Here is a 26,749-nt window from a genome sequence, read left to right on the forward strand (position 1 = left end):
TCAATTAGAAAGAAAAATTCAAAAAAAAAAATTGACAGCAATGTATAACGGATATCCAACATAATGTCATTAAATTTTATTTTACTTTTACTTTTTATTTGTTTTTGTAAACATAACTGTTGTTCTTTTTCATAAACAAAACAAACAATATTTAAAAAATTTTCGTACCAGTATAAATTGTAAATTGTGGAAAATAAGTTGATTTTAATATATGAAAGAAATATTTTTTTAATATAACGTAAAATTATAAATCAAAAATGGCAAAAATAAAGGTTTACGTTATAGGTGTTGGTATGACTAAGGTAAGTATAGGCTTTTTCATAGATAAGCATACACTTTTTGCATGTTTGTAATAATGTAAATTTTGTATAGAATCTGATGAATTAATAACTGGGGAATCTCATGAATTAATAACATTTGGTTAAAGTCAGATCTGTATAAAATCACTTTGATTCCGTATAGGTGCATAACGTATCTCTTTATTTTGTAATGGAAATAACCGATTTCTTTGAAATTTTATGTTTTAACTGTGGTTATTGGAACCATGTAAAAACTTTGTTTGTCAGGGCTTGGAAAGTGCATTGTCCATTCGAATCGTTTTTTTAGTTGGAATCATATCTAATGAAATCATTAAATAAAATTCTCCGACTGAAATAACGAAAACGGTCGCACATATACATACATATGTATGTATAAGTTGGTCACATCGGATGAACTTATTTTTTGAACAAAAATTGCAAAATGAGCTAAATTTAACATTTTATTGTTTAATTTACTTAAAACCCGTAAGCAAAAAATATAAAAATACAAATTTTAGATGTGAATTTTATTTTACATTTTAGATGTGTAAGCATTTATGAACTTTAGATATCTGCACAAGCTTTGCAGTAAACTCGGTAATTAAATTTTTAGTATTTTAATATTAATTTTTTTTTTTTATGACTAGGAATTTGTTAATTAAAATTACAATGTGCAGTGTTTTAATTTTTAAGAAAATTCGAAAGTATTGCAATATATTCTAAAAAATTCTCGTTTTTATGTAATTAGCACAATTTTGAAAAAATATTAAAATGCTGAGTCGTCATTTTTGCGAAATTTTACACTTGTTTTTTTTAAGTGAAAACTCTTTTAATACACAAAATCTTCAGCGGTGATTTGAAATATCATCCTTTTCATTTGAATGTATGCAGATATGCGCATAAAAAATATTAAAGACGAAAATAAATTAATTTCTTATGTAAAAATTTGCAAATCATTCTAAACAACGGGAAAACAAGATAAGGTTCTCTATCTTATTTAAAAATAAAAAAATAACTCATCGTTTTTTTGGGTTGCCTTCTGTTTTGAATATTTATTATATAACTTTAGTTATTTAATAAATATTAAATTTCAAAGCTTTATTTAAAAGCCGTCAAAAAAAAATTACTTATTATTTCAGTTTGAAAAGCCTGGTCGTCGGCAAGATGTTTGTTATCCAGATATGGCTAAAGAAGCTGTTACAAAAGCTCTCAAAGATGTGAAAATTGATTACTCTGAAATAAAACAAGCTTGTGTTGGATATGTTTATGGTGATTCAACTAGTGGACAAAGAGCTTTGTATGAAGTTGGTATGACAGGAATACCGATTTATAATGTTAATAATAATTGCTCGACCGGATCAAGTGCATTATATTTAGCGAAACAATTAATTGAGACTGGTAATAATGATTGTGTTTTAGCATTAGGATTTGAAAAAATGGAAAGAGGTTCCTTATCTGGAAAGGTAGATAAATAAAAATGAAAAATATTAAGTTCACGAAATAATGAAAATATAAAATGCAAATTTTAGTACTTTGATCGTGCTAACCCAATGGAGAAACATGTTGAAGTCATGTCAACAATGGCTGATATTGAAGGATCTCCAATGGCGTGTCAATTCTTTAGCAACGCTGGTCTTGAACATATGAGAAAATACGGCACAAAACCGGAACATTTTGCTAAAATTGCTTACAAAAATCACAAGCATTCAGTTAATAATCCGTAATTAATGAATAATAATATACACATTGTTTTTGTAATGAAATCTATTATTTTATTAAATTTTTAGCTATTCCCAATTTCAAGATGAATATAGTTTGGAACAAATAATGAAATCACCAAAAATTCATGGAGTAATAACCAAGTTGCAATGTTGCCCAACAAGTGATGGTTCAGCAGCTTGTATTTTAGCATCAGAGGATTTTGTTAGACGTCATGGTTTAGAAGCTCAAGCTGTTGAAATTGTTGGAATGGAAATGGCAACTGACCCTGAGTCAACATTAAAGGTAAAATAATATTATTAGAAGTAAAATTTGTTTGATACAATTCCATATTTAAGGGGCAAAGCTTAATGAAAATTGCGGGTTATGATATGACGAAGCTTGCTGCTGAGAAACTTTTTGCTAAAGCAAATTATAAACCGCAAGATGTAAATGTGGTTGAGTTGCATGATTGTTTTTCGGCTAACGAATTAATAACATACGAAGCATTAGGTCTATGTGAACCAGGGAAAGCTGGAGAAATGATTGACCGAAATGACAACACCTATGGTGGAAAATATGTAATTAACCCAAGTGGTGGTTTGATATCCAAAGGACATCCATTAGGTGCAACTGGTTTAGCACAATGTTCTGAATTAGTATGGCAACTTCGAGGAGAAGCAGATAAACGTCAGGTACCAAATTGTAAACTAGCTCTTCAACATAACTTGGGTCTAGGAGGTGCCGTTGTTGTAGCGTTATATCGTTTGGGTTTTCCCAATGCGAAGAATAGCGTAAAAATAAATTTAACTGCTGCAAAAACAAAAATAGCAGAAAATCCTGAGGGTTTTTTAGCTACACCACTAATTAAAATATTAGAGCAAGCTATGCTGGAAGATGAAGAAAATCTAATTGAAAGAGTCCGTGGAGTTTATGGTTTTAAAGTGACAAATGGACCTGATGGAAAGATTGGTTTATGGGTAATAAATGCCAAAGAAGGCAAAGGAAAAATTACATATAACGGGAAAGAAAAATGTGATGTAACAATTGTTATTAATGATGTAGATGTAAAAGATTTAATTACTAGTAAGCTACCGCCGCAGAAAGCTTTCTTTCAAGGAAAAGTAAAAATTCAAGGAAATATGGGATTAGCAGCGAGGCTATTAGATTTGCAGAGAAGAGCGCAACCAAAGATTATGCAGTTGATAAAATCAAAATTGTAGCAAACAAGTTTAAAATTTCAATATTCTATGGACAATAGATGTAGTGTTCCACTAACATTGTACTGTATAAGAAAAGTAAGGTGATTTTGATTTTTTTATAATAATAAATTTGCATATTTTAGAATTTTGAAATACGTGAATTTTTAATTTTGTCCTATATTTTTAAGAGTCGCATACAGTTTTCTCCTTTCTTGTTATTAAATTAGAAAATGGAATAAAAAAATAAATAATCCAAATAAAACATAAGAAAAAGTAAGGGGGGAAAGTGAGAGGAGTTAGATATTAAGGACTTATTTTGTTAAAAGTTTATTAGAGTTGTTTTATTTTTCGTATGAAAATGGCCTCATTTTTGAAAGAGGTCGTTACTCTTGAAATGTGCACATTAGTGCCGTGAGGTATTTTTCCAATGCAAATTGTACATTTTTGTGCATTTTGCTTGTGCCGCATCCGGACGAACTGTATGCGGCTCCAATAAACACCTACCAAAATTCTTAATATTTCGTTATTTACAACTGAATAGAAAAATTGAAATGGTAGAAATAAGGTATAAATTAAATTATTATACATGCTTTGTGCTTGAATTTTCGATTTTCGAATTGCAATATATTAAAAGAATATTTTAAATTAATTTTTATATATTCTTTTTTTAGAACTAATTTTACACCCATCTATTGAATAATAGGAGAAGTACTGTTTGAATTTTGGAAATGTTGTCACATTAGTTGCTTACCCCATTTATTTTTGTTATCTTCTATTTTGACATTAGGAATAAATTTTAAAAATTTTTTTGTGATTTGCTGGTGTTGGTTTACTAGTTATAAAAAGTAGTCATATTTTTTTTCTTGTCCAGTCATAAATTTTTTAAATTCAGTTTTTTAGTACTTGCTTTTTAAGTTCTATAATAAAAATAATTCAGAGGAAAATGGCCAAAATACGGGTTTATGTTATTGGAGTTGGAATGACCAAGGTAAATATAAAAAAATCTAAATATTTTTTAAGTATTAAGATTTTTCGGTCTACGAAGTTGGAATATTTTATAGTATAATTATTTAAATTATTCAATATTTTGATTATTCTTTGCAATAATAAATTAAAAATTATGAAATAGAATTATTAATCTTTAAAATTAGTAGAACGAAATTATCATTGAATTTAAAAATATTTAAAAATTTTAATTATCTATATAGAACAATTTCAGTTTTACGTCTCCACTCTTGAATATTCCGTAATAAAATTTGTAAAACATAAAAAAAATTATAATATTTAGTTTATATGTAGTTAAAAATAAGTAACAATGAATTTTTGATTAAATCCTATTTTTAGGCTTATCTTGTCGAGTGGAAAATGAAAAGTTCATAAAAACTTTGACTAATTAACAAATATATGTACTTGTAAAAATATATACTATACTTATGTACTTACATATATAAAATAGATATGTATATGTACAAACATTTATTATATGCATTTACTTTAATCATAAACTGGTTTATAAATTTTATGACTTGATTAATTGTAGTTAAGTCACAGAAAATAATATGTATGTACTATTGTATAGAATTAACTATATGTATAATTTAAAATTTACAACACGGGTAATCAAAATAAAAGTTATGCAAATAATATACGTACAAACATAAGATTAATTATAAATAGGAACTAGTTTAGTTATTGTTTAAGAAAGTATTTTATATTATTTCTTACATAGTTTTATATGTAAGTTATTTGAATTGTCGTTCAAAGCTTAAATTAAATAGGCACCTGTGCCTATTCAAATGTCTTTGTGAAGAAAAATCGAGTGTATCCGTTTACATATTTTATGGTGCCAGGTACCATTATTCGATATTTTCATTCTTACAGATTTTCCAGAAATTCTTAAAGATAAATATGCCTTATCTCCCTTCAATGCAACATAAATTATGCATTTCTAGAATACAAAGCCATCTGATAATTCAGGAAATTTATAAACGTTTGTAATCGGAATTATCAGAAACTCTTTCAGTAATATAATTTTCATGTACCTACTCACTTCAAAGCTAAAGTTATTTAAAATAGAACTAATTTAGCTCAATAAAATTAATCAGACATTTTTAACTTTGTAATATTAATCTTTAATAATATATGATTACGTTAAATTATACAAATTTATTTCGCACTTTTTATCTGCAAAATTTTGAATTGTCATTGTTTTTGAGCTTGTTTTATCAAAAAATTTTGTTATCTAAATTTGTATTGAAAAATTGAGAATCAGTTTATATTAATTACACACACTTGTGTGGTTAAATTGTAATAAATATATATAAAATATTAGATCTCGATTTATTCTTTTTATTAAGAATAAAAATATAATATAAATTTATTCATCTTAATATTAGTTTGAGAAGCCTGGTCGCCGTCAAGATGTTTGTTATCCAGATATGGCTAAAGAAGCTGTTACAAAAGCTCTCAAAGATGCGAAAATTGATTACTCTGAAATAAAACAAGCTTGTGTTGGATATGTTTATGGTGATTCAACTAGTGGACAAAGAGCTTTGTATGAAGTTGGTATGACAGGAATACCGATTTATAATGTTAATAATAATTGCTCGACCGGATCAAGTGCATTATATTTAGCGAAACAATTAATTGAGACTGGTAATAATGATTGTGTTTTAGCATTAGGATTTGAAAAAATGGAAAGAGGTTCCTTATCTGGAAAGGTAGATAAATAAAAATGAAAAATATTAAGTTCACGAAATAATGAAAATATAAAATGCAAATTTTAGTACTTTGATCGTGCTAACCCAATGGAGAAACATGTTGAAGTCATGTCAACAATGGCTGATATTGAAGGATCTCCAATGGCGTGTCAATTCTTTAGCAACGCTGGTCTTGAACATATGAGAAAATACGGCACAAAACCGGAACATTTTGCTAAAATTGCTTACAAAAATCACAAGCATTCAGTTAATAATCCGTAATTAATGAATAATAATATACACATTGTTTTTGTAATGAAATCTATTATTTTATTAAATTTTTAGCTATTCCCAATTTCAAGATGAATATAGTTTGGAACAAATAATGAAATCACCAAAAATTCATGGAGTAATAACCAAGTTGCAATGTTGCCCAACAAGTGATGGTTCAGCAGCTTGTATTTTAGCATCAGAGGATTTTGTTAGACGTCATGGTTTAGAAGCTCAAGCTGTTGAAATTGTTGGAATGGAAATGGCAACTGACCCTGAGTCAACATTAAAGGTAAAATAATATTATTAGAAGTAAAATTTGTTTGATACAATTCCATATTTAAGGGGCAAAGCTTAATGAAAATTGCGGGTTATGATATGACGAAGCTTGCTGCTGAGAAACTTTTTGCTAAAGCAAATTATAAACCGCAAGATGTAAATGTGGTTGAGTTGCATGATTGTTTTTCGGCTAACGAATTAATAACATACGAAGCATTAGGTCTATGTGAACCAGGGAAAGCTGGAGAAATGATTGACCGAAATGACAACACCTATGGTGGAAAATATGTAATTAACCCAAGTGGTGGTTTGATATCCAAAGGACATCCTTTAGGTGCAACTGGTTTAGCACAATGTTCTGAATTAGTATGGCAACTTCGAGGAGAAGCAGATAAACGTCAGGTACCAAATTGTAAACTAGCTCTTCAACATAACTTGGGTCTAGGAGGTGCTGTTGTTGTAGCGTTATATCGTTTGGGTTTTCCCAATGCGAAGAATCGAGTAAAAATGAATTTAACTGCTGCCACAGAGGCAATTGCTGATAATCCTGAAGGATTTCAGGTTACACCATTATTGCAATTATTGGAACAAGCAATGCAAGAAGATAAAGAAAATTTAATTGAGAAAGTTCGCGCAGTTTATGGTTTTAGGGTCACAAATGGTCCAGATGGAAAAGTTGGATATTGGGTAATAAACGCAAAAGAAGGCAAAGGAAAGATTATATATAACGGAAAAGATAAATGTGATATCACCTTTATTATAAATGATGAAGATGTAGCTGAGCTTATAACTGGTAAACTGCCTCCACAAAAAGCATTCTTCCAAGGCAAAGTTAAAATTCAAGGAAACATGGGATTGGCTATGAAATTGTTAGATTTGCAAAGAACAGCACAACACAGAATTGATGAATTAAGATCAAAGTTATAAGCATAGATTTTAAATTTTAAAAAATAATATAAGTTTAACACTTAGAACATCACAAACAAATTGGAGATAAAATACATACTTGTAAATACATAGTTTCTTATCTTTCCTTTTTCAATAAGTTTTATTAATCTGCAGATAAATTTTATATATGTACATATGAAGTTAGAAAAACGAATCGATATCTCTTCAAATCTTTCTAAAGTTTCTTTTATAGTACTTTATTGATATCATTTTTATGCATTTTTATTTTTTGATTTGAAATTAGTTTTACCAAAATAATACCCAAAAAATAAAAAAAAAATTTAATATATGTAAGTACATCAGCTATAATTGACTAAAATTGATTTTATCAAATTTAACAAAAATTAAGAAAAAAAAAATAAATATTTAGATTTAGATCGGGTAACAAGTAGAATTAAGAGAACCAAGATATATTTTTTTAGTTTCGTATTATTTCGTATAATTACGTGTATCGTACATTTGCATTACAGAATAATATTAAATGATATTTTGAAAAAAAAAAAAAATAATTTAGAAAATTAAGTTTGATATATTTTTGTTTTTACAATACAATTTAAGAATTAAGTAGCTTGCGGCTTATATCATTTTAGTAAATGCCTACAGTGTATCTTAACATTAAGCTTTTTATGAATATAAACCTGAAAATTTGCATGCCTAAAATTTAATTATTTGAAGATATAAAAGGTTTTTAATATTAAGTAATTATAAGTGTTATTATTATTGAATCCAATAATCATATTCAAATCAAACTTCAATACATCACAATTGAAATTAATATATTGTTTTTTGTCTCTGTATTAATTAAATAGCATTTTTATCAAAAAAAAAAGAAAAAGAAAAAAAAATAAGACTGGGATAGGTAACCTAGGACTGGGATTATGTACAATAATTAGCAAATAGACACGTAGTTTTAAAAATGATCGAAAGTCAATAAACTCATTATATTCTTTTTTATATTTTTAAATCTACAAAACATTTATAATAAATTTAATGATCAGTATGATATGCAATATATATAAAATCGAAAATCACATTATTTATGTGCGTCATGATTCCTGATTTTATTATTATCTAAAGTAAAAAAATTTAAATAATTCTTCTGTAATTTTTTATATTTGTATGGGTTTCTAAAGTTATTATTATTTTTTTTTTTTATAAATAATACAACAAAAATTTCAAATAAAAAAAATATTGGTAATGGTTTGTTCTTATATAAAAAAAATTTAACATCTTGAAGGCCATAACATCAAGTGCCTTATTTTTAATAAAAATATTTCAGAAGATTTGAAGAGATTTTGGAAAGGTTTAACAAAATATAATTTTGTTGAAAAAATAATGGAATGTAAATAAAAAACCTAAGGTTTTTGAAAATGAAAAATAATATATCTGATTAATATTTTGTGTTATTTTAACATTTACCGCCAATTTTTAACATCTTATAATGTTAGTAACATAAAATATTTCTCACAAATATTAAAGTAATTTCCAATTCTAAAGGTTGAGTGCAATATAATTTTTGGTTTTTCGTCTTAACAGTTCATTTTACATTCATTTTTTGAAAATTTGATTTTATCCAGAAATTTTACTTACCATAGTTAATTATTCGATATTTTATTTTATCTCCAAATATTTTTTATTTGTTTTTATGTATAAATATTATAATGCAAAATGTATTTTTATAATCAGAATGCAGTGTTGTGGTATTATTTTTTTTTATGAATACAAAGAGTATATAATACTATTTTTAAAAAAAAAAATGTAATAATTGTTATCTTTAATGGGTTCGTTAGATCTGATCTATATTTGTATATTAATATATTGATAATTTTAAATCGACTTATTGTATTAAACTTTATTTTTTATTTTTTTATGGAGTTATTGTATAACATTATAGTAAAAAATATTGTATATTTTTTTATAGTAATATTGGGTAAAGAATAAAAATTAAAGCAAAATCTAATCAATTATGTACTTATTTATTATTTTTGTTGAAAATTCTGGATCTATACAGATAATTTGTTGAAATTAAATAGTATGAACAATACGAATATGTGTTAATTGTAGAAATGTTATTTATTTTCAATATGATATGGCAAAACGAATTATAAATTTAGGTAATGTACGCGTTGACTAGTCTTTCAGATAACATTTATTTTTTGGGATTTTGAGTGGAATTTCCGATAATTTTAATTTAGCTGTTTCCCTAAATGTTTGTGTTCGGCTTATGATTTCGCTGAAATTTTGTTGAATATATAATTGTTCTTTTTTCCTCTTTCATATAAAAAATAAAATTCGTTAATTTATGATGGTACTCTGGAAATTTAATATAAAAAATATTTAACAAATTATATAAATTCCTTTAATTTTGAATTTTTATAACCATTTACATTTACATGTTTAACTAGTTAAAAATAAAGCACGTACTGTTTTGTGGATCTTATATATTCTAAATAGTGAATTTATCCTGCTTTTGTACAAGAATTTTTTTACTGACCATTTTTGGAGAACTATGTTTTCGAACAAGAAAGTTCTCCAAGTTTTTCTAAATGTCCGTTTGTCGGGTTTCTTTACAGTGGTCTCAAATTTTCATTATAAAATGAAAAAGAAACTTCTAGAACAGTATTTTCTGCTTAATAACATCATATACAATTATTATTTTAATAGATTCGTGTATTCTAAAACTATTCAATTTTACCAAGTAATAAAACGCAAAGCGAAAAAAGAGCGATTTTTTTAATTTTCTTTTTATTATTTTTTTATATATTCTTTTATAATATATACTTTATTTTAAATAACATATATCTGTATTCTATATACTATGTAATTAAATTTTTGATCAAAAACAATATTTACATGTACGAATTCTTTTCTTGATCTGCTTCATTTTATTTTAATAGCTAATAATTTTTTAACTTATTTTAATGCTTTATAATTTGATTTTGTTTTAAATAATTATTAATTATTATTTTTTTTTTTAATGATATCATATTACATTAATTTGATTTTCAATTGATTTGCCTTTTAATTAAAAACAATGTGTACTTCATCTTTTTTTCCATTTCATTTTGCTTTTCTTCTATATGTTTAATTTACATCTAAATTTTCTTTATAATTAATTTATTAAATTATAAATTTAGTTCTATACAGTTTTTTAATTAAGTGGGGAGCAGGATTTTTTTAAAGTATAGTATACCAATTAACTTTTCACATAACAGTTGTAAACAATAAAAAACAATGAAAAAATTATATTGCGAATATGTTTTATTAAACGTTATGTACGAATACACTACTAATAATAATCTTCTATTTGAAACACTTTCGAAAATATTAATAAAACAAAAATTTAATATTTTTTAATTTAAACTTTTAAAACTGTTATGTAAAAGCTACTCAACAAATTAAAACCTTATTTAATTATAGTAAATCAAGTAATGCTTATTGATTTATTTAAAGTCTAGTGAATGGTGGAATTATAAACAATATATTGAATTTCATACTAATTTTAAAATTAGATATATTTTTCTTATAGTGTGAATGAATAAAATTTCAAATACAACAAATAATTTAAATTTGATACAATTATGTTACGTGCATATACTAAAATACGGCAAAAATAAAGAGACAATATAGCAAAAATTAAAAGAAGCAATTAAAATTTAGAGTTAAAAATCGAAAAAAAAAGTTAAATTAAAAGCCATGTGATATAATTTTCTTGTATGATTACGAATAAACATGAAATATCAATAATTTCAAACAATAAGCTCATATAAAAGTTTATATGGTTCTATACATAATATTGTGTAAATCAAAACTGTTTTTAATAACATAGGTATTAAGATGTATAGAAAATTTAATTATTTTAGGTTTTACAAAATAATTGCTTTAAATTTTCTAATATTTTTGATAATTCATTATTTCTCTTTTGCGTTTCTTTTTCTTAAGATTAAATTTTCATTGAAATTTAATTAAAATTAACACAATAAAATTAACACGATATGTGAAATGTCTAAATAGTTTTTGAAATTAATATTTCATAAAATCAATTTTTGTATATTAAATAATTGTTTTTGCTTTTGAAAATCTTGAAATTCCATAAAAAAATTTTGCTTTTCATAAGATACTCAATAGTTAATTTTAAAGCATATTTTATTTTTATTGAGTATAAATTATTTAAAAAAAACGTAAACTTTGCTTGTTTTGAACGTGGATGGTATACAACTCGTAAATTTCTTCATATATGTACATATGTATATTTACAAGAAACAATAATTTTTGCCATATTTAAAACAAAACTTTTCTCAAATTTAAAAAAAATTTTAATTCAAAAATTTATTTTCCTTCATCACCATTCGAAAAGGTTTTGTTTATAATTTAAACTAATCATTTTATACAATATAAACTTTTTATAAATTTCAGTTTAGCAATTTGTGTTCTCTTTTTCTGTTTGTGTTTTGTATTTAATTTTATTAAGACTAAACAATTTCTTTTTAACAAATTTTATTTTAAGTAATTATTTTTAAAATCCCTATTTTAAATGAAATCAACAAGGATACTAAAATTATAGTTTATGTTAAAAAATAAACTTGCTTTTAAAAATCGTCATTCACAATTTTTAACAAATGTATTTTTTATGCTTTTGATTTTTTTTGTAAAAAATACATACATATATAACTATAAAACAATTTAATTTATTACACAATATAAAAAATAGAATATAATGATTTTTTTCACAAAAAACAAATTTGAATAATATGTGGAAAATAAAAAAGAAAGAAAAATTAACTAAATATTTAAAGTTTATTTACAAAGAAAAATAAAATTAAGTAAAAAAAAATAATAAAATTACAAGTAGAAGAAAAAAACTTTTTTTTTTTAAATTTATTTGTTTTTGCTATTATTAATTTCTTAAAGACTTAAAACTATGTTTTTTTTTTTTAAATAAATTAATTAAGAAGTATTAATTTTTTAAAACATTGGTTCAATATTAATATTAGTACGTGAAGTAAAAAACAAATAGTTTTTGTTTTTACTATAAAATTTTCAAGTTTTGCTTTAGTGAGACAGCTCATAATTTTTTAAGAGATCATCTTTTTATAAATTTGGTTTAATCAGAAAATTTTAATTTAAATTTTACTTAATCTAAGAAAAAGAGTTCTTCAAATCGGATATTTAAATTACACACAATTTGTAATAATACTTAAGCAAATAAGTTGGAGGAATAATAAAAATTAAATTTTAATATAATTTTGAAAAAATTAAAGATTTATATTTTTTTTTTTTGGAAAATTACATAATTTTTATCGTTTTTTCTCTGCTTAAATTAAGAATTACTACTTTTAGAATGTACTGATTATGTCCTTACATAAACATAATTACAATTGTTACCATGTACTTTAGACATCTTAACTAAGATGATCATGTCTATAGAAGTGCATATCTGATTTATATAAAAGTTTGATATTTTGAAAATGTTTAAAAAAGTTAACTAAAAGTAGTGTAAAATAAGATTTAAACTTATAAAAATAGAAATAATTTCAAACCAAAATTAAGAGGTTGAAATTTTTATATATTGAGTTTTAGAACATATTTTTTCCTCACAAATTAATTTTCTTTTCCAATTTTATAAGAATGTACGAAAATGATAATATATTTGAAACAGATAAATTTTTTAATAATTATTAATATTGATTTATAGTATCTTCGGAAAAAAAATATGTAAACAAAAATTAAGTCTAAAAACAAAACGCAACAAATATGATTAAAAAATGTAAACAAGTTATAATTTATTTGATTACTTAAATAGCAGTTTGTAAAGATATGGGTAAAACATTTTAATGCTTTATATTATACTTTTTAGTGCCTTTCTTTTTTTTTGCTTCACATTCAAATTAAATAATGTATTTATTATTAATATTTTTTTTCAGTCCAACACCTTTCTTATTTTTTGTTAAAAATATACAAATAATATAAATATTTTATATGCGATTATAAGAGTAAAAGTGGTCCAACCATAATTTCCACAAGTCATATTTAATGTGAATATATTCCAAATAAATTATTAAAATGATCTTTAAGGTATGTTATTCTGGCTCTTCAAATTGAATTTTGGTAACAAAAATTGGGGTTGAACCAATTTGTTTTCAATATTTTATGTATACCTATAGTTGTATAAGAAATATTATAATTTATATAGAACTGTTTATGTAGTTCTCAAACACTATAATATTTGTATAGTTCTTAAACACATATGGAATTATGAAGAACCAGCTCCGGTTTATAATTGTTGTTCTTATTACTACCATAACAATTTCTGTTCGTTATATTTTATAAATATGATCCTTAACATTAAAGATTTCAAATTTAAAAGTGTAATTAAAATTAATCAAATATAAATAATTAGACCTACTTTTTTTACATACATAACATGCATAATTTTGTTTACGCATATATAAATTTATAACTTTATAAAATACAATTTTTTATTACTAATTAAAAATATTGTTTTTTTTTTTTAAAGAAAGCATTTTTAAAATTATATAAAGTACATACTTTTTTAATTTAAAATAAAATACTAAATATAATTAATAATTAAAAATATTTTTTCAGTATATATACACAATAATATATAGCTTATATATATAATTTTTGCTTATAAATATAAATATATATATATATATGAACAAAATATTTTATACTTACATCATTAATACATACATTGCATTTGAATTTTGTTATTTAATATGATGTTGAATCATTTTTATTTGCTTTATCTGGTGTTGTTTCCATACCAGCTATTATGGAACTTACTATATCATTTTGTTGTATACTGTTATTAACATCTTGGCGCTCTGATGTCGATGTAATTAATTTACCTTCATCTTCAGTTGCAACAACAATTTCTTCGACAATAACAGACGGTTGAGGTGAACTATTAAATTCTATTATATTACTATTAAGAACGGTATTAATTAATGTGTTTGAGCGAGGTGAGCTTTCATTATCTATACTCATTGGTTCCACATTACAAGTTTGTGATTGCGATTCATAAGAGCATGGATTTATAATAATCATAGTAGATGATTGAACATTTTCTTTTCCCGTTGTACTATCATTTTGAGTACTTATTTGAGATAATAACATAGGTTCACTTATTGTTACATTTTTTGGAGTGTTTAAATTAAATATAGGCGGTTGTTGTGCAGAGTTCTTAGAATTTTGACTAAAAGACATTAAAGTATTATGCATAATTTCGTTTGAATTTTGTACTTTAGAATAATTCTGATCAGATTTTTCAGAATCTACTATACTTCCTGAAATTGATGTTTCATTTTGTGTGTTTGCGGTATTCAATGAAACTGAAATTTTGTGATCATTATTATTTTGAATTGAGTTTAAAGAAATATTATGCACTTTATGACTTTTCGCTACTTCTTCAGTGATTGATCCACTAGTCATAATGACAACAGTTTTGCTGTCATTTGAATTCTTCAATTTACGATTTGGGCTACTATTTCTGTTTGATGAAGATTTTTTAGGTGTATCGGAATATTCTTTTTGTGGTGATGAACATTTAATTTTAGTTGCAGATTTTGTTATTTTTGGATCTAAGACCAGTTTCCTCATATCTATTTTAGCCTCCTCTTTCATAATTTTCTTGTACTCATCTTTGGATATTTCTTCATTACCACTTTCACTAGAGCGTCTTGTATCCGATATTATTTTTTTGTCTTTTTTAGGCTTTCCATCATGAGTTCTTTTTGTAGGTGTGCTTTTTTTATCTTCAGAAGCCGTAACAGAATGCGGTAAAATTGTTTGCTTTTCTTTGTAATTTGGTGTTTCGGCAACTATTGGATTATTTTTTTCATTGATAACTTCTTGACCTGGATAATATTGTCGCAAACGGATATGCCAAGCTAAAAGTAAGCTTTATAGTTAAAAGACAAGTTTTTTTAATAAAGTTAAAAACTTTACTTACCAACACTTGTTACTGCAGTTACTGTTCTAAACTGATGAATTATATTTCGTGGTAGAAAATAAATGTCATTGTCATATAATTGTATTCTTGCATATCTTATACCCTCGCGACGTAATTGATTTAACTTCGCATCTTCTATCCACTGCACGCATTGTGATATCGGTGGCTCATGTAAATCGAGTTGTAGCATTTCTACCAAATAGTTAAAATCTTGGGCACAAAACGCAACAACATCCTTAGTGACACGATTTTGAGTATAAGGATGCAAACAATGAACCGCCTTCAAAACTCCTAAATTATAAATATAAGTCAATATTAAGTAAGATTTATAATTTATAAGTGGTAGTAATATTATATACAAAGAAAAATGTTAAAAAACTAACCAACTGCAGCAGTAGTCATCCTTTCATGACCGTGCCCAACGTGATCCGCATGTGCTTTTGTTCTGTCCTCTATCATTGTTTCTCTGGCTTCTGATAAACGTGGAAGATATTGCAGGTTGCGTAGCTCATTTATACGTGTCCTGTAATAAGACGAATTTAATGTTATTCTTATAGTAAAAAAGTATATTCTTAAAATATACCTTTGTCGTTTAAGTGGAGTTTTGCTATTAAGTTCAGCTGTTGGAACTAGCTGCTCTCCAGCTCTTATCCACAAAATTGGACCGTCATTTGAATTTCTAGGATCTGTTTGAAGAATTGATTTTTCTCCCCATGGCATTGTCTGAAAAGGGTAAATATTACGTTTTAATTATTTAAATAATTGATATAGTCGATTATTGCACACTTTTTTTAAAAAAGGATTTTTTTCCAATCTCGCTAGTAAATCTGGGAAATAACCTCCAACTTCTTCGTGAACTTTACCAACAAGACTTATTTGATGAAGAGGTCCATATCTAAAAGTTCCATGAGAATAATTTTTTACCACCTTAAAAACAATAGACAGTAATTAATATTTTGTATATAATAAGAACAATTTTAACATTTTACTTGGTCGTTATATTGAGCCATAGTACAAGTTTCAATGTCAGAATTTCTTCCTAATACAGCTGCTTTAACAGTTAAATTTGAGTAATTATCTGCCATATGTTCTAGGAGATCTGGCAAATACGACGCAGCATCATGTACAATACCCATCACATGGTGAGCAAAGCCATTTTCATCTTCAGCAAAAGTAACCTCAAAAAATTCTTCTACAAGCTCGTTCATTTGCTCTTCATTGAAATGATTAATTTCGTCTTGATAAAGTCGAACTATTGAAGCACCTCCATTCGGATGTCGCTCAATGTGAAAATAACGACCATATTTCAAATCCGTTAAGCCATTTTGTACACAATTAATTCCGCGATGACTCACAGGTACTTTTTCTTCTTGAAAATCTAACTTTGAACCCTGACATTGGATACCAATACTTGCGCGACGTACCTTTGACCGTTTGTAGCAAGATGAACAATCTCTACTACCACTTGACCGTCGTGAAGAGGACGAAGAAGAATGTGATTTGTGATGATGAGAGCTACTGGAACCACTTGCAGAATTATTACTAGAACTACTTGGTTTCTTCGATGATGATGATGATGAACTACTGTGATGGGAAGAATGATAATGATGGTGATGATGATGATGGCCTGAAGAAGATGATTCAGACCTCTTAACTTTATCTTTATCTTTGCTACTGCTGTTGCTAGTATTACTACTTGAATTTGCATTATTTTCAGATTTAGCTTCATTTGTTTTTAATACGTTTGATTGATTTGTAGATTTGCTACTAACACTTGGAGGATCTTTTTGGTTTGATATGTTACCATTGAATTGACCAGATGTTTTAGGGTGGCTTAATGTACTGTTTGAGGTAATAGATTTTTCCTTGCTATTGCAGCCGTTATTGCTATTATTATTTCCGCCTGAAGGATTCGAAGAAACTGGCGAGGAATTTAAAAGTTTTAGATCACATTTAGGCACTGCGTTTTCGGTTTCATTTTGCAACAGATTTGGGTCTGAAGATTCATTATGAGAAGACTCTTTTGTGTTGGTATTAAAATTGAGAATGCGTGTTACATCTTCACGAGTTTTCTCAAGTTTAATTATTTTCGCTGGAGAAGCGTTGTATTCGTTTTTCACTATGATTGTACTTGGTGGTTCTTTAATTTCCAACCTAACTGTTGGTAAAGGGAGTACTGGAGGCTCAATTTTTATTTCTTTTTTTATTTCAAGCTTGGTAGTTGAAATTTCCGGCGCTTGAAAAGATACATTTAAAGATGTGTTGTGTTCTCCGTCAGCCTTGGAAATATTTGGAGATATTTGCATATCGATATCACTTTTATAATCCTTTGGTTCGCTTTTTATTGAGTTATTATTTTTTATTTCTTTTGTTTCAGTTTTCGAAATAGTTGATATTGGTTCTTTTGATTCTGTTTTACATAAATTGTCGGGTAATTGTGAACTACTAACTACGGATGAGGATTTATTTGAAGGCACAGAATTTAATGTATAACCATTGTTATTAGATGTGTCGGTCTCTGATATTGTTGAATATTTTTCTTTTGGAATAAATAACGATATTGGTTGAGTTGTGATATTTGAAATATTCTTTGCGACTGAATATGCACTTGTTAAGGCTATTGTTGAGGTTGACAAGACTTTAGCTGAACTTTCTTGGTCTTTCGTAACGACTTTGTTAACTGATGTGAATTGATTTTCATTCTAAAAAAAAAACAAAAAAAGAATAATTATTTTATCTGAAAAGAAATAATTTTTGTGATATACGAACTTTTTCATTTCGTGGTTCCTTGTCTAATTGAGTTTGTTCCTTTTTAGAATATGCTTTTTCATCTACATCCTTTTGACTACGATCTTTTTCACACTGATATTTTTCAGTCTTTTCCTTGCTTAATTTATCTTTTTCTAAACTACTTTTGTCAGACCTTTTCTCCTCTTTATCTTCCCTAGAACTTCTGTCAATTTCGGGTCGAGCTTTTGTCAATTTTTCCGGCCGATGTTTTTCAGAAGTTTCTAAACGATCCTTAACTTTTTCCTTTTCTTTACTTTTTTCACTTTTGTCTTTATCTCGTTCTTTTCGTTCTCTATGTTTTTCTTTAGATTTTTCTTTATCTTTTGTTTTGTCCCGATCTTTATCTCTATCTCTATCGCGATCTTTTTCTTTTTTTTTCTTCTTATGATTTCTCCCACTTTCATCTGCAAAATAAAATAAGTATTTATTTATATTCGTATATTTGTGGCATAGAACAGATATTTTGTAAAACAAAGTTGCATATGGAAATGATTTTTCTGAATGAATACTGTAATCTGCATGTAGATGTTAATGAAGTTTTAATAAAGTAAAAAGGCAATGTCTATAAAACAAAAATCAATATTTTACCTTTTACAGAGCTATCTTTGCTGTCTTTCTTAATTGGTGTATTGTTATTACTACTATGTTTCAAGGAATCTTTTTCTTTTATTTTAAGCAAATCTTTGTCTTTTGAAGAGGATAATATTGCTTTAGAACCCTCCATTTTGGATTCATTATTACCTTTATGATGATTTTTATTTACCACCAGAGAATTCGCTGAAGCAGAACTTTTGCTTTGTTCTTTTAGTTTGTTGCTTTCTTGTTGTTTTACACTGCAAATTGTTGAGCTATTATTAATTTTTACACTACTAACTTCAGCCTCTTTAATCACTTTGTTATTGCATTCACCATTTACTTTTATATCACGAAAACCATTTGTTGTTGCTGATGCTGTTATATCATTAGGTAAATTGTTTTGCGATTTCGATTTTACATCAATATTTGAATCATTTTTTATATTTTTACTAGACTCAATTTTCATTCCGGCAACAAAATTGCATTTTAATTTATTCTTTTCAATAGAATCACCTTCACCCCCTTTGGATTCGACTGTCAAATATTTGCTTTTTTCTTTTACATTTAACGTATTATTGTTTCCATTAATTCCGTGATTTTCACCACTCTTAATTAGTTTTATATTATTTTCATTTTGTAATAAGTTCTTTTTATTATCAGGATCTAAATTTTTTGCACAATTTGAAGAAATACTATTATGTTTTGGAGACGCCATTATTATGGACTGACCCCGTTCACGTCACTTTCAGTTCACCTTTCCAAAAACCTAACTTTACTTTACTCAACTAATCAAATAAACTCCCTAAAAGATTATTCACTCACTGGCGCTTTTTTATCTTTACTTCTTCCCTTTTTTTCTATGATTTTAAATATTTTTTTTACACTATACAAGAATTCAGTGTGGTTAAAACATTTTGTTTCCTCACATTTTTTTACACAATTTACGCCAAAATTGCAAAATATTTCTTAAAGTTATTTCTATATTTTAAGAAAGTATTGTTTTCAGAAAATAAATTCACATAAATCTTAATAAAACTTCTTTTTTTAACAATTATATTAATAAAATATTTGGATACTAAATTTACTACGCGCTCTATGGAACATCTTAATTTTTCACCATAAATTAGACAGAAAAGATGACATATTTTCAATTCAATTTAGGTCTATCTCTTTCTGACGTATGTATGGTCACGTACAACATCAAAAGAGCTACATTTCGGTGAAAACTATTGGTTTAGGTCTCTGATAGTAGCAAATTAGACGAAAAATCAAAGTGGCATAATTTTTATAAAATTTTAAGAATGACGATCATTTCAAATGATGGTCCGTCACTTCCCATAAAAATTTCCTTCAGTCCATTAAAATTAAATGACTGAATGATATTTTTGTGAGAAATGACAATTGACGGTCACTTTCCACATAAATTTCATTCAGCCCATAAAAATTAAATGGCTGAATGATATTTTTGTGAGAAATGACGATTGACGGCATTTCCCAAAAAATGTCGTTCAGCCCATTAAAATTAAACGGATTAGTCATAAATTTTGTGGGAATTGAGGGCCCATCATTGAAACCATCCATCGAACTTACACGGCACAATACAAAAGTTTCATAAAAATTGCAAGAGATGTCACTGAAAATTTGAAAGCTTATATTTGACTTTTGCTATGCTTTCGTAAAATACGTATAAAAAAAAGTGAAGTGGAGTGAAGCGCCAAGGAAAAGAAAATTAAAGAAACAAGTTTATTGTTCGCCCACAGCACACAGCAGTTTAGTCTAGAAATTCTAAGGAAAAAAAATAAAAATTGTACAGAAAAATTAAAAAAATTAATGTATATTGAAAATATATTTGATAACTTGTGTAAAGTAAAATTTTAATTGTATTTTCAAATTTAAAGTGTTAAGATTTCTAAAAAATCACATTGAGATTTTTGAGGGTTGGCTTTTTATAACAAAGCAGAAATAAAAATCATCTAATCATCTTAAATATCTAAAGAGAAGAAAGAAAACAGTGACGACTTTTGTAAAATTTTAAGGAAAATCTTTTATTAATTTAATTTCGTTTACTTGAGTAACACGTAATTATTTTGGAAAATAAATAAATTGTAGTGAATCGCATTTTCTAAAAAGCTGCAATTAATTTTTATACAATTTTTGGCCTACGTATCTCAAGATATAAAAGAACAAAGAAAATTTACCTATTAAGCATTTTTATTTAAGAAAAGTCGTGCTATTTACGTTGTAAGAAAGATTAAGAAGAAAAATTTCGGAAAATAAACGGTCATCGAAAATTTTATTTGTTTTTCTTTGCAAGAGAAAAACCAAAGTTTAAAGTACACTAAAGAGGTTACTATAAATTTAATAAATGTCATCAACCTAGTACTGAAGAATATTTAGTCAAAGTTGAAATTTCTTTAAATATAATAATAAGTAAGGAGTTTTTTTAATAAATTTGTCCATAAATTTGACAATAATAATAATAAGAATAAATTAATACAATGAGTGAGCTGACACCAGAAGAGGTAAATAATTAAAAAAAAAGGAAGAAAATATTAACTATTAAAATATAATGTAGATTCGTGCCAGAAGGTTGCGATCCTTGGGAATTATTGAGAGTAACACTTCGTCTAACTTAGCTCGTAGCAGTTCTTCAACAGATAATACAAGTACTATTAATGATCCCGAAGGTGAATCATATTTATTTTTAAATTCTGTCTTCGCAGAGTTTATTATAATTAAGTTTGTATATTATTTGAACTTTTTCTTATTGCAACAAATTTCAAGCAATGGAAAAGTTAAAATATTAAATTTTGTCATTTTAGATGCATCTATTTCCCGTTCTTTGCCAACAAATGTTGCAAATGAATCTCGCTTAGTTAAAAATTTATTGGCAGCAGCAACTGCATTATCATCACCTCCATCTTCATCACTAACGATAACTTCAACTCCAACGAAACGCCCATCTCAATCACTTTCAACGACGTCCTCTGGTACATCCCTAAATGAAAAAATGGATACAGATGAGTCGTCTATATCTACTTCACAAAATAATTTATCGATTAAAATAACCAACAAATTAGATAATAAGGAACAATCAATAGATCGCGATTCTGGAATTGAAAACATGGAGACAAATGAAATATCAACACCACCAATTGATTTACAGCCAGAAATACCTTTACAAGAACGTATTGAAATTGTTTTATCATCTGTTTTAAATTGTAATTGGAATGAACAATGTGTTGGAGAAATAAAGTGTGAGGAAACATCTCAAATTACAAGGCAAAATATATTCCGTTACAATTTTGATAACATTGTATCAAGTGCGCTCTATGAGGTATTGAATATGTACATGAATGGAGATTTAACTGAAAGTGTAGACGAAGATAATTTGGGTTTCCCAGCAATTAAGAAGAAAATCAAAAAGTGGGACGAACCGACGGAATCAGTAGGTTCTTCCAATATACCAGAAGATTCTGGAGCATTGCCCGCTTCAAAAAGGGATGAACCCACTACCTCTGCACCGAATAATAGCATATCAAATACATCTGGGAATATTGATGATAGCTGCGGATCTAAACCTTTGCTTGGTCCTTTAAATTATGCAAAGAAGTCCGCTCTCATATATCTGCTTAAATGTCATAAAAGAGCGGGTATGGAATTATGTAAATATGCAGCTGAAAAAGAGAGTGAAGAAATTCGAAAAATTCATGCCACAATAGAAGCAACTAGAAAACAAATAATTGCTTTTACAGTATCATTATTATGTGATAAATTAGTAAAAAACTTAAAAAGTGAAATTGATCAGTCACCTTTACTAGAACTAATGTATCAAAATCTTGTTCCAATACAATTTCTCGAAGAACTAATTGCAGATTCATATAAAAATAAATCAAATTTTGAATATATTTTCGGTTCAGTTCTGCGTGGTTTATTTGTTCGCATGCAAAGTAATATCGTTGTTACAAACCTTCAGTTAGATCAAATTCAATTATTATCTCAGCTAGTAACCTATAAAGTAGAAAATACAAGGCCAATATGTGATTTAATATCAAAACAATATAATTTTTATCCAAAATTGTGCACCACGTTACCAGGGCGTGAAATAGTTAAATGTAGTTATTTAGGTCCATTTTTATCGGTTTCAGTGTTTGCTGAAGAAAACACGAAATTTGCTGAAGCTAATGGGAGAAACGCTATATTGGCGCCAATGATGGGACGATTAAGACATGTAAGTATGTATATATGTTAAGAATGAGGCAATTATTGTAACTTTTAATCACGTTACAAGTTTTTAAATGTCCATCTTGAATTCTATAAAACTTACATTATATCATTATTATAGCAATTGTTTACAACACGTATGTTTATGCATTCAGTATTCCATTCGTTTTTGGTCAATATTGAAAGCAGAAATAGTATGTTGATGTATATTTCATTAATTTTAAAAAGCAACGCAAGGCGAATCCAATTTCATGTCGATGAAAAATCCTTAGCACGAGATGGATTTATGCTTAATTTAATGGGAGTATTACAGCAATTGTCAGTGAAAATTAAATTGCCGAGGGTAGATCCATTGTATCCTTTCCACTGGGAATCTATGGTTGATATAGAGAAAGATACCAAATTAAGATTTGATGACAGTCAATATAACGAATTTGTTAAAAAAGTTGAAAGTAAATTTAAAAGCTAATCGGTTTTATAAAATTATTTAATAAAAGCCTAATTAATTTTTAGCTGCACCTCCAAATTTTCAAACACAGTGTTGGTTTTTAACACTACAAGCTCATCACTTAGGAATAATGCCAGCTATACAGCGTTATCGTCAAAAAATTAGAGCTATAAAAGAATTGCAACGATTAATAGACGAAATCGATCGCACAAAATCCCAGTGGGAGCATAAGCCGCTTGCTCATAGAAATCGCCAGTTTAGAGAAAGATGGATGAAACAATTAAAAAAATTAACTAGGTAAGTTCCCTTTATTAAAATTTATTTAAGTAATTTTATTTAAAAATTTATTTTTTGTTTTGTTATTGAAGATCTAAAATGTGCAGTGAAATATGCTTACTTGATCCCAGACTTCTTGTATCGTGTATGAGCTTCTTTTCAACCGTTTGTGAATTTCTTTTGTATCAGATGGAAGGTCGTGCAATCGAAGGCCCTTTTATTACACAAACTAATCCAACATTATTAAAGCCGACTGATGTATTTTCAGCACTGCCAGAATGGTATAAATTACTAGTTTTAATGTGCTAAATTTTTAATGAATCCAAACTAATTTTTACGCATTTCGGATTGAAATTCTTATTTTTATAAAAATATATATTTAAGGTATGTCGATGACATTGCTGAATTCATATTATTTGCAATGCAACATTGTTCAGACGCATCAATTAAAGCATCAATAGATCATTCAATTGTTACGTGGCTATTGACATGTGTTTGTGCACCACATTGTATTAAGAATCCATATGTCACTGCCAAATTAGTGGAAGTACTATTTGTGTTTTCAGTTAATCTTCCACAGATAAGCTCATTAGTAAGTTAATTTTTTTTTAATTTTTCAATTTTCAATTTTGTTATTTGTTTGTACGTACTCAGATTTTAAATCACGAATTGGCCCAAACAGTTTTATTAAGCTCTCTTATGAAATTTTACGTTGATATTGAAACAACTGGACAAAGTACTGAATTTTATGATAAATTTACTATAAGGTAATTATAGTTCTCATTTTTTCGTTACTCGTTTGAAAAAACTCTTTATCATTGTTTTAGGTATCATATAAGTCATTTATTTAAAGGGATGTGGGAAAATCCTATTCATCGTCAAGTCATGATAACAGAGTCTGCTAGCGGGAAACAATTTGTAAAATTTATCAACATGTTAATGAATGATACAACATTTTTGCTTGATGAATGTTTAGAGTATTTGAAACGGATTCATCAGGTGCAGGTAATAAAGAGACCTTTTTTTGTTATAAACGAACCTACAAAGCGGAAACAATTTTGAACTATCAATGTCATTTTGAAATTTCTTTTATGTTCTTACGCGAATTTTAAAAATGATGCAAATTATTCTTTGTATTCTGTATTACGCTTCTTTTGATTTGTGTTAAGACTATGTTATACGTTTCTTTTTAGTTTATTTACTTTTTGATATTTTTTTTTTCTTCGAATTTCGTGTAAATTTTTATTTTATTTTGTTTTAGTATTTGTGATGAAGAAAACGCACTTATTTATTTGAAGCTTTGTTTTTTTATATGAAAATACCTTTTATATTATTTAAAAACTTTTTTATTAAAAAAGCATCTGATGATAAAATTTAAAAATAGATTCGCAATAAAAACATATTGTATAGTATTTATTGTTTATATATTTTTCATCACATCTCCCACGTGGTTTTGAAAATCAGTTTTTTGTTTTTTCATTCTATTAATAAGTTTATATTGTGTATTATTTTATAAGTGTTTATACAATAATATACAAAATGAATATATTTAGAACAAACAGGTTTTTGGTTTTTGTTAAACAATGAGTGCTCCTGAACCAAAAAAAAATTATGTTTTATTGAATTGTAATCTGATTAAAAAAGAGATATTATCAATTTTTAGGTACTAATGATGGATACTAAAGAATGGTCGAAATTAACATCAGAGCAACAACAAAATCGAATGTCCCAATTGAGTCAAGATGAAAGACAATGTCGTTCATATTTAACGTTAGCAAGAGAGACTGTAGAAATGTTCCATTATTTAACTGTAAGCATTCCTCTACGTTTTTTCTTACACAAAGAAATTGTCGTTATTATAGAATGTAATTTTTTTAGAATGATATTAAGGAACCCTTTATGCGTTCTGAGTTAGTCGATCGTTTAAGTTCTATGCTCAATTTTAATTTGCAACAATTATGTGGTCCAAAATGTAACGATCTAAAAGTACGTAATCCAGCTAAATATGGATGGGATCCGAGACGATTATTGGGTCAAATATTTGATATATATTTACATCTTGACTGTGATAGATTCGCTCAGGCATTAGCAGCCGATGAGCGTTCTTTTGAAAAACATTTGTTTGATGATGCAGCAAATCGAATTGAACGTTTAGGTATTCGTTCTACAGTTGAAGTTGAGAAATTTCGAGCTTTATTAGCTAAAGCACATGATATTTATGGTAAAAAAAATTATTCACATTATTGTAATTCATCATTTAATATACCGATAACTATTATAGTCGCTAATCAGCAAGCTGAAGACGAATGTGCAGATGCTCCTGACGAGTTTAAAGATCCATTAATGGATACGTTGATGTTAGATCCGGTGTGTTTACCGTCTGGTGCAATAATGGATAGATCAATTATAGTACGACATTTATTAAATAGTAGCACAGATCCTTTCAACCGTCAACCTTTAACGGAAGATATGTTAGTTCCGCATGCCGAATTAAAAGAGCGTATAATGCAATGGCGTAAAGAGAAACGTGAAAAAAGACAAAGTGAAAAACAACTAAATTTGTGCGATTTAAGTGATAAAACTAGTTAAAAAAAATTTTATATATCGTTTTCTTTACAATTGCATATATTTTTATATTTTTTGTTTGCAAAATTTTATAGTATTGTTTGAAATATTCGAGAAAAAAGATATAGTATAGGTATTTATTAAAAAATAAACCATAAACTGAAGTACGTACTAAAAAAAGCGAAAGTATTTGTATGTTAAGTGCTAAGTTTTTGAGATTCAACACCTAAGAAATAGTAATTTATACACATCAAGTAATTATTGTTTAACAGGTTTTCCGAAATTAATGTAAGATTTATATTGAATGATTGAGTATAAAATAAATTTTATTTCCGAGAAATTAAAATCTGGTAAATTTCCTTATAAGTGAGATAAAAAATCATTGGCATCATAAAAATTTGAAGATTGGTGTATATATTTGCAAAGTAAAAAAATGCCTTTATTTAAAAGTAGAAAAAAATATTTCAAAGCTCATTTTTATGTGTAATATCATCTTGTTG

The 26,749-nt window shown here is 26.7% G+C and overlaps 4 protein-coding genes across 5 annotated transcripts; 3 read left to right on the forward strand and 1 right to left on the reverse strand.

The window, feature by feature from the left end:
- Positions 1-172: 172 nt before the first annotated feature.
- LOC129608322 (sterol carrier protein 2-like) lies at positions 173-3,304 on the forward strand. The gene is made up of 5 exons (XM_055519774.1): positions 173-302; positions 1,439-1,762; positions 1,829-2,019; positions 2,087-2,303; positions 2,357-3,304. Exons 1-5 carry the CDS (start codon positions 258-260, stop codon positions 3,218-3,220), a joined length of 1,641 nt encoding a protein of 546 aa, XP_055375749.1. The 5' UTR covers positions 173-257; the 3' UTR covers positions 3,221-3,304.
- A 719-nt stretch (positions 3,305-4,023) lies between these two features.
- LOC129608236 (sterol carrier protein 2-like) lies at positions 4,024-7,449 on the forward strand. The gene is made up of 5 exons (XM_055519608.1): positions 4,024-4,187; positions 5,596-5,919; positions 5,986-6,176; positions 6,244-6,460; positions 6,514-7,449. The coding sequence occupies exons 1-5, from the start codon at positions 4,143-4,145 to the stop codon at positions 7,372-7,374; spliced, it is 1,638 nt and encodes a 545-aa protein (XP_055375583.1). The 5' UTR covers positions 4,024-4,142; the 3' UTR covers positions 7,375-7,449.
- A 6,598-nt stretch (positions 7,450-14,047) lies between these two features.
- LOC129608202 (uncharacterized protein DDB_G0287625-like) lies at positions 14,048-19,839 on the reverse strand. Of its 2 annotated transcripts, XM_055519557.1 has the most exons (9): positions 18,749-19,839; positions 18,140-18,564; positions 16,360-18,072; positions 16,157-16,297; positions 15,954-16,093; positions 15,754-15,893; positions 15,371-15,661; positions 14,806-15,308; positions 14,614-14,750 (listed from the first exon to the last, which is right to left on the reverse strand). In XM_055519557.1, the coding sequence occupies exons 1-9, from the start codon at positions 19,449-19,451 to the stop codon at positions 14,742-14,744; spliced, it is 4,065 nt and encodes a 1,354-aa protein (XP_055375532.1). In that variant the 5' UTR covers positions 19,452-19,839; the 3' UTR covers positions 14,614-14,741. The 2 variants fall into 2 exon arrangements, with proteins under 2 accessions (XP_055375531.1, XP_055375532.1); XM_055519556.1 differs by having other exon boundaries at positions 14,048-15,308.
- Positions 19,840-20,473: 634 nt separating this feature from the next.
- On the forward strand, positions 20,474-26,647 carry LOC129608270 (ubiquitin conjugation factor E4 B). Its single transcript, XM_055519663.1, has 12 exons — positions 20,474-21,258; positions 21,312-21,423; positions 21,559-22,967; positions 23,082-23,412; positions 23,474-23,705; positions 23,777-23,965; positions 24,069-24,276; positions 24,339-24,451; positions 24,512-24,689; positions 25,348-25,494; positions 25,563-25,905; positions 25,966-26,647. Exons 1-12 carry the CDS (start codon positions 21,235-21,237, stop codon positions 26,271-26,273), a joined length of 3,594 nt encoding a protein of 1,197 aa, XP_055375638.1. The 5' UTR covers positions 20,474-21,234; the 3' UTR covers positions 26,274-26,647.
- The last annotated feature ends 102 nt before the right edge of the window (positions 26,648-26,749 follow it).

The sequence above is a fragment of the Condylostylus longicornis genome, unplaced genomic scaffold (assembly GCF_029603195.1).
Source record: "Condylostylus longicornis isolate FDR11 unplaced genomic scaffold, ASM2960319v2 ptg000031l, whole genome shotgun sequence".
Lineage (NCBI taxonomy): Eukaryota > Metazoa > Arthropoda > Insecta > Diptera > Dolichopodidae > Condylostylus > Condylostylus longicornis.

Excerpts from the sequence above, each read along its gene's own strand:
- LOC129608322 (XM_055519774.1), top strand. The coding sequence starts at position 258 with ATGGCAAAAATAAAGGTTTACGTTATAGGTGTTGGTATGACTAAG. Across the intron at positions 2,020-2,086 it reads AAGCATTCAGTTAATAATCC|CTATTCCCAATTTCAAGATG; the intron begins GTAATTAATGAA and ends TTAAATTTTTAG. Across the intron at positions 2,304-2,356 it reads ACCCTGAGTCAACATTAAAG|GGGCAAAGCTTAATGAAAAT; the intron begins GTAAAATAATAT and ends TCCATATTTAAG.
- LOC129608270 (XM_055519663.1), top strand. The coding sequence starts at position 21,235 with ATGAGTGAGCTGACACCAGAAGAG. Across the intron at positions 24,277-24,338 it reads TTCCACAGATAAGCTCATTA|ATTTTAAATCACGAATTGGC; the intron begins GTAAGTTAATTT and ends GTACGTACTCAG. Across the intron at positions 25,906-25,965 it reads TAAAGCACATGATATTTATG|TCGCTAATCAGCAAGCTGAA; the intron begins GTAAAAAAAATT and ends TAACTATTATAG.
- LOC129608236 (XM_055519608.1), top strand. The coding sequence starts at position 4,143 with ATGGCCAAAATACGGGTTTATGTTATTGGAGTTGGAATGACCAAG. Across the intron at positions 5,920-5,985 it reads GAGGTTCCTTATCTGGAAAG|TACTTTGATCGTGCTAACCC; the intron begins GTAGATAAATAA and ends TGCAAATTTTAG. Across the intron at positions 6,461-6,513 it reads ACCCTGAGTCAACATTAAAG|GGGCAAAGCTTAATGAAAAT; the intron begins GTAAAATAATAT and ends TCCATATTTAAG.
- LOC129608202 (XM_055519556.1), bottom strand. The coding sequence starts at position 19,451 with ATGGCGTCTCCAAAACATAATAGTATTTCTTCAAATTGTGCAAAAAAT. Across the intron at positions 18,565-18,748 it reads CAAAGATAGCTCTGTAAAAG|ATGAAAGTGGGAGAAATCAT; the intron begins GTAAAATATTGA and ends TTTATTTTGCAG. Across the intron at positions 15,894-15,953 it reads ACTCCACTTAAACGACAAAG|GACACGTATAAATGAGCTAC; the intron begins GTATATTTTAAG and ends GTCTTATTACAG.